The sequence below is a fragment of the Acanthisitta chloris genome, unplaced genomic scaffold, assembly GCF_000695815.1.
Source record: "Acanthisitta chloris isolate BGI_N310 unplaced genomic scaffold, ASM69581v1 scaffold13185, whole genome shotgun sequence".
Lineage (NCBI taxonomy): Eukaryota > Metazoa > Chordata > Aves > Passeriformes > Acanthisittidae > Acanthisitta > Acanthisitta chloris.
Genome location: NW_008675405.1, coordinates 1 through 7,403, shown reverse-complemented (window position 1 = coordinate 7,403; position 7,403 = coordinate 1). Strand labels below are relative to the sequence as shown.

The following is a 7,403-nucleotide window of genomic DNA, read 5'->3' as shown; positions in this document are numbered from 1 at the left end:
TTCTGGAGTTCACATGGCTCAGAGTTATAATTGAATATAACTGCTCATTGCGGGTTGTTCTTTGGATGTTTTTAGCTGTTTTGGTCTGGGTTTTTTGGTCTGGGTTTTTTTTGGGGGGGGGTGGGATTTTTCTTTTGTTTTCGTTTCTCTTAAGTGATAGCTTTTCCTGAAAATCCACACAGAACATGGTGCTTCCCATTGCTCTCCCCCTAGGAAGGAAATTAATTAGTCAGAGTTCTGGACAATTTTGTTTTCCTAGGAAAGGAAATGCATGCTTTGATTGACTTTTCAGAAAATATGTTGTTGACAAAATAGTGACATTGAATATGATGTCAGAGTTTGGTAAGCCTCCAGTGTGTATGAAAGATGAGGATAAGATATGATTTTTATGTAAGGAGAGGCAAGGAAATTTCAATCTGGTATGTGCAAGACTTCGTAAGTTTTACTTTCAGTTGTGTGTGAAAACTGACTAATTTTTTCATTAGACTTTGAAAATTGGAGATTTTTTAAATTGTTTCTAATCATTCAGCTAATTGCTTTCATCTGTGTATGTCTAATGACTTACATGCTCAAACTGACAGTTTCATAAGACAGTATTTCTACTGTAGACTGTGTGTGGCTTTCACATTACGTGGTAGTCTGATGTTTTTTTGTGATTTACACTTCCTAGTTTTATTTTTTCTTTAAAGAGGGACATTGCCTTTTAAAAACATACCACATGGGAGAAAGGGTGCCTATTGCCAGCAGAGGAGGAAATACAGAAAAACCATGTTTCCTTAGCTGCTTCAGGGTAAATGAAGTAGTGTGTCTTGTCTGGATATGGAGCTCTAAAATCATGAGGGGAAGAAGAAACTATTATGCAAATAAATTGTTTCTTTTAGGCTTGAAATAGAATTTTGAGGAATAAGCTTACGCTGTGTTGTAGTCTTTTACGATGTTACTTGACAGTCTGTTTAGTATGATAAGGCTTCTTTCTTTAGCCTTATGTAATACATAAATGCTTTGTCAAGAGGTAATCATGGTTTTGTCTTTGCAGTAGCCCAGAAAATTTACTTGATAGCCCTTGCTGCAGAAGCAAAGTGGAGAAAATTCTGCTTTATTACATCTGAGTCACTGTCTTCTCTCCTAACTCATCATTGATGGAGTTTGATAGCATAGTTAGTCCGGTGCAGAAATCCAAAGGAGGCTTTTCAGGACCTGTAGCTTTTATGATTTTACCTGCACTGAAAATACAGTTCGTGCAAGTTCTCACTATTGTTGGCATGGCTGAGGCTTCAACAGCAGGGTTTGATTCCTTACCCCAGTCTTTGGTTTTCATTGTTTCTGGAGAAAGTGCTTCAATACTGCAGTTATCATTCACTTGAGAAGTCCCTGCTATTAGTAGTGTCAGTAAGAATTACAGGAAAGAGGCCTTTCTGGTGTCTGCTTTCATCAGATGTTTGTGGACAGTTTTCAGGATTCTAATAAAGGGATTTGTTCTCTTTTTATAGTTGTTGAGCATTAATTGTGGCAGTATTCTGGAGCAAATGCGTGATTCTTAGTGGAGAGGGGGAGAAAAGTGTAACTCCTTTTCTTCTCAAAAAGCACATATGCCCTTGAACTCTGGCAGTGAATGGTGCAAGTTACCATTTGGAACTATAAATGCCGAAGTATGAGGGATGGATGAATGCACAGTTTACTTTCCATACACATGAAGACAGTAGGGAGGAGATTTATGTTGTTGTTAATATAAACATTTCTGATTTTTAGGGGGAGTACCAAAGTCATGTTCCTTGCTTAGTTTGGGTTTCAGAATGGCAGTGATATGATCTTGAAACATCTGTGGGTTTTTTTGTTTTGCTGTAGGTGTTTTTGAGAGGCAGGGTGGTGATGCTGTCAGCATCTGTAGTGTCTTTGGTGAAATACAGCAGCTTAATGTTTTAATTTAACAATATGTTTTGGAAATTCATGTTCACTGTGCTTCAGTGGGATTGTTTGTAGTATGAGTAAACATATTAGTGAGATTAGGTAAATATTCAGCTTTGCCTTGAATGGTGTTTAGTGTCTGTCTAGAATCCTGAAATAGGCTAGTGATTCTCACATGCATTGCACTGTAATTTATCTGAAATTATTTGGGATACAGATACCACAGAGCCTCAAAGCTCCCGTGTTAGTTGTTACTACTTTATAGAAAACAGCTATGTAAGGTACAGTAGCTTATCCCACTTTACACATCAGACAAGAACCATCTTTAGTTGCATGGGATGGATTTCTTGTAACAAGAAATATTTCTCTAAACTTAAATGGGTCAAATATGTTTGATTGCACCATAGATTTGCAACATTTAGATTTGTATCCAATCCTTCAGTTACTAATCCCTTCAGGGTTGTTCCTGTGGGGGTTTTGTTTAGTTTTGGTTTCTCTTTGGTTGCTTACATAATGCTTTCCATGTTTGTAGTTTCCTCTAAGTCTATGACTCCTACTCGTGTATTCATGAAAATCACGTGTTAGGACCTGTTGTGAGCTTTGGTTTAAGCAAGTGTCAGATGATTAGCCTATGGATTTCAGCAGTTTAATCTTCACATCTGCACAATAGAACTCTTGTTCTTAGTTCCCTTACTGGATCTCTATAAAGACAAACTGTATTTTGCATGAAATTTAATAAGCTAGTTGTTGTTTAAGACTAAAATACTTTTTGTTAGACGAGGTTATGTAGTTTTATATGTGGAGTTGATTAGTTGTTTCTTCTAACTGGTAATCTCATGTGTAGTTTGGATGTGATGAAAGAAATTTGAGATCTGCCCTCTTCAGTAGTTACTTAGTTCAGAACAGAAAGGAATAAAGGATTTCTTTTTTTCAATCCTGATTTCTTGTTGGAATTTCAACTATTTCATTTTAAGTCTTTGAGCAGGGGTGTGGGTACTTTGCTTTTCCCCAGGGTTATTTTGTCTCTTGATGTCATTTTAAGTTACTTTTGTTGTCTTTATCTGTATTTTTTTCATTATTTTTTGCTTTCTTACTCCTAAGTGTGTTGCTTTTATAGTAAACAATTTTCTTTCATTATGACCTACTGTGACTTTGACACTAAATTTTCATCCTGTTCTCTGACCACTAGACCAGTGTCTCTTCCTGTCTTCAAAATATCTTTGTCAGTGTTTGCAGTTCATCCTTTTCTGCTGTTGGTTCTCAGGCATTTAACCTGTTTTCCTAATCTAGCCCCAGCATCACATGTATTCATAAGAGTGAAGCAGAGTACCACACTGTGGCATCTGTCATGTATTGGGCCATACTTTCAGCTGGGAGTCTCAAAGCCAAATTTAAATCCTGGTGCAGCTAAAGAGTTGATACTCAACTGATTTTCACGGTTTGTTATTAAGTAGGATTGCTTGTCAATTCTCATTAAACCAATCCTAAATTGTTGAGGGGATTAAAGTACTTCCCAGTTCTGTTCAGTTAACAGTGTATGTTTGGGTTTCTTCCCAGCTGAGTTACTAAAGTGGAAATGGCAGGTGCTTGTCCTGAGCATGATGACTTTCTTTGCTTTACTTCTAATTTTTCATCAGTCTTAAATCTTAAAATGAATGCCTAGGTCTGATTTTGGAAAAGGTAAAAATAGTTAATGTACTGTTGTTAGCTGTTTCTAAGCTGAGAGGCTAAGATGGCATTGTATTAAATGCCATAGAGAGAAAATCTTCTGATCTAACAGTTAAGTATAGGATAACAGTCTGCAGTCAGGGAGCATAAAGGGAAAATGAGAAATTAACCTGCAGATGGCTTTTATTGGTTTATGGGATGATGACTGCAACGCTGTTAGCTCTATTGATACCTGTTGCTGATAGCCATAGAGCACTGTGCCAGCCTGCTACTTCTAACCCACAATATTATTTTAATACTCTGTGAAAACACTCACCTATAGATGTTTGCTTCTCTGTTCTTTGTGTAGGTATCATGCCAGTGTATCACAACATGTTTGCACTCATGAGTGAAACAGAGAGAATGTGGTATCCCCCAAATCACATCTTCCATGTAGATGAAGCAACTAGACTCGTCCTAATTTACCGAATAAGGTAATCTAAATCAAATGTGTTAACATGACAAAACAAAATTATGTGCAAAAATGCAACCAGAAAGTTACTTAGTTGAACCACAGTTTCTCTTAAAAGTTATGGGCAGATATGGATAAAAGAATCAAAATTATTGGAGTGGTTTGAATAATGTGTTTTATTGATTGTCTATATCCCGTATATTTACCAATGTCAGACTGAAGAAACAAGCAATCAAAGTAAAAATAATATTCTTCTTAATCACGGTACATCTCATCTCTGTGCTTGTCTGTTTGGAATTAGTGGCAGTTCCGAAATGCAGAGTAATTACCTAGTGTAGTCAGGCATGTGACTGCATTAGAACAATTTTCCCCTGACTTCATATTTGAATGTGGACACTTAAAGCTATCCTCACAGTTCTCATTTTGCAAAAGATTTTGTTTATTTACATTGTATAATGTGACCTGAGTGTTTGTTTAGGAACTGTTTCAAAAGTAACTGGAAGACACAAAATTCTCTGCATTCTGATTAGCGAGTAACTGCAGAAGTCCTCATTCCTATCTGTACAGCTTGTCACCAGCTTAAATGTTGTAGTACTTTAAGACACCAAGAACTGGATCCAAAGTCTTCATTGACTAATTCAGGCTTCATAGTTATCCTCCGAACCAGCCAGCACTAATTACATGTATACAAAAGCAGTAACATCTGATGTTGGTAAGCGAAAGTATGTTTATTGATGTTTGCTTAAATTTCTTTCCTACCAGGTTTTACTTTCCCCACTGGTATTGCAATGGCACCAACAGGGCATATCGCTATGGCATTCTTCGTGGTACAGAGAGCCCTGTTCTTGATGATATTGTCATGTCTTACTTATTTGCACAGGTATGGTTTGCTGGCTTACTTTTTAATGGGGATTGGTACAAGTGATCAGTATTTATTCCCTTTCCAGCTTCTGATAGTAACTGTTCAGGTTCTTGACAGCTTGAAGCCCACTCAACATGAAAATTAAATTCCATGTCCTATTGTGTATTTGGAGATATGAAGCTCTTCTTCGGGCAGTTGTAGGGAGAGCAGTGCGTAATTCCTTTCTTGCATGACTACCATGTGGAAGTCTTTCAGTGTGATGTTCATGTTGAACTGATACAATGTAGAACATCTTCCCCCTATTGGCTTTCTCGAGATTTGAAGCGAAAATATTTTGGAAGCAATGTTTCTGAGCGTGATAGCAGCTGGTGTTCCTTATGAATAAGTGTAGCTTGTTGTGGATGAAGGAGTTCATTCAGGAGAATGCAGTATTTAAAGAAAAGAAAACCAACAAGAAAACACAAACAAAACCAATCAAGCAAGACAACAACAACCCCTCCCCCAGCAACTGCACCCCAAAAAACCTTCTACCAATGACCAGCAGTGCTACAGTTTTAATTTGCTTTCTTGCATTCTTTCTCAGTGGCGAGCTGATTTTTTGGATGGATGGGTACAGATGCCTGTTACTCACGAAACACAAGAAGAATGCCTTGGAATGGCCGTTCTAGATATGATGAGAATGGCCAAAGAAAAGGACCAAACCCCACTGGCTATTTACAATTCAGTCAGGTGACTCCATAATTCACAACTATTTCACACTTATCTGATACCTAAAACCAGTATTTTTGCACAGTAGTATCTGGAAGGAGATGTTCAGCTGTTGGCAGTTGATGTGTTCTAATAGTTACTTAAATTTACTTATAGTGTAAACTTGAAATTCATAGAAAACTTGTATCATGATGTCCATTGATGTTTTCAGGACATGGATTTGGCTGTCTAAGGTAAGGCAACAGTTTCTTAGGTGGGAAAGTACATAAGCAGTAATTTGAGGTGAGACACCTCTCTGTTCATGTCGGGACCAATTTCAAAGTTAGATTAAGTTACTCAGGGCCTCATACAGTCAAGTTCTGAAAATGATTAGAGATGGAGATTCCACTGTATCTCTGTGCAGCTTTGTCCTGTGCATGACCACACTCATCATGGAAGATTTTCTCTGTATCTAATCAGTTTTGTCTGTGATACTGATAATCTTCTGTTGCCTCTCGTCCTTTCATTGTGTGTCTGAGAAGAGTCGAATTCAGTCTTTTCCATAACTGTTAACAGTAGAACACCCTACTGGAGCCTTCTTTTCTCCAAGCTGAACAAGTCAAACTCCCTTACACCTCTTCTCTCATGACATGTGCCACAAGCTTAACTGTCTTGGGCAGATCTCTGCTAAACTTGCTTGAGTTTATCAATTCAGTTTGGTGTATCAGCCTAATCAGTTTTTATTCCAGCTGAGTTAGTTCTTTCCCTGCTTGGTACTTGATGCTTGTTTTTTTTCTTTTAATAAAACCTAGCAGAAGGAGATAAAAAAAAAAATCAACAAATTGGCCAGCTCATTGCAGGTGATAACTGTAACGCTTTTGCCTCTTGATAGACCATGGATAGTGATATAGAAAACTTCAGTGAGAACCAAACACATGTATTCTACCGCCTATATTTTCAGCCTGGAAATATGTCCTTTATCCGTGTAGTTGCCTCTGTCCATGCAGTATCTTCTTTCCAACTTGTACACCAAACAAAGCAACTGTGTAACTTTTACTGCCTTGCCTCAAAACTTCATTAATGAAAGATCAGACATACCTGGATTTATGGAAAATGTAATATATATGGATAGCTGACTGAGGGGCAAAATGGAAGAAGACACAGGGCTGTATTTGAAAGAGCATGCTACAGATTCAAGGAAGGATCCTTGTAATCCTACAGTTTAAAGAATAAGGGTACATTTAGAGGAAAAGATATTTATATGTTGACTTGTCTAGTACAGAACTAACAATCTTTCCTGGATTCAGTGGATAAAATCAGGTTGGGGGTTTTTTTCTGGTTATGTATTCACAGCTACAAGAGGTTTTTACCTAAATGTGTGCGTGCAAAAATCCAAGACTACCACATTTTGACACGTAAAAGAATACGTTACCGGTTCCGCAAATTTATACAACAGTTTGGCCAATGCAAAGCTACTGCCAGAAACTTGAAACTTAAGTATCTTATAAATCTGGAAACCCTTCAGTCTGCCTTCTATTCAGAGGTTTTTGAAGTGAAAGAACCTGGTGGAGGTCCTTCTGGAGAAGAGAGTTTTGCGACCATTGTAATAACTGGAAATGGTGGAATTCAGTGGTCAAGAGGAAAACTTAAAGACTGTGAGACATTAGCAGAGCAGGTAATTTCTTTTATTATTTTAGTAAGTGTGAAGTTTGTCATGTAACAGTAATTAGGTTATGTTAGAAGTTCTCGTTTACCCCAAGTAAATTTGGTAGGTAAATTTTACTTCACAGTGATGATACAATTTCCATATGGCTGAGGATATATATATAT

General features: G+C 37.4%; 1 protein-coding gene across 1 annotated transcript in view; it reads left to right on the top strand.

Moving 5' to 3' along the window:
• The window catches only part of LOC103803198 (tyrosine-protein kinase JAK2-like), a gene marked incomplete at its 3' end in the record, with an annotated part of 13,626 nt that extends 6,357 nt beyond the window's left edge, over nt 1-7,269 (top strand). The window contains exons 3-6 of the mRNA XM_009075739.1: nt 3,923-4,046; nt 4,787-4,904; nt 5,470-5,615; nt 6,927-7,269. Of these exons, the coding sequence (XP_009073987.1) occupies nt 3,923-4,046; nt 4,787-4,904; nt 5,470-5,615; nt 6,927-7,269 (731 nt within the window). The remainder of the gene's footprint in view (nt 1-3,922; nt 4,047-4,786; nt 4,905-5,469; nt 5,616-6,926) is intronic.
• Nucleotides 7,270-7,403: the final 134 nt, after the last annotated feature.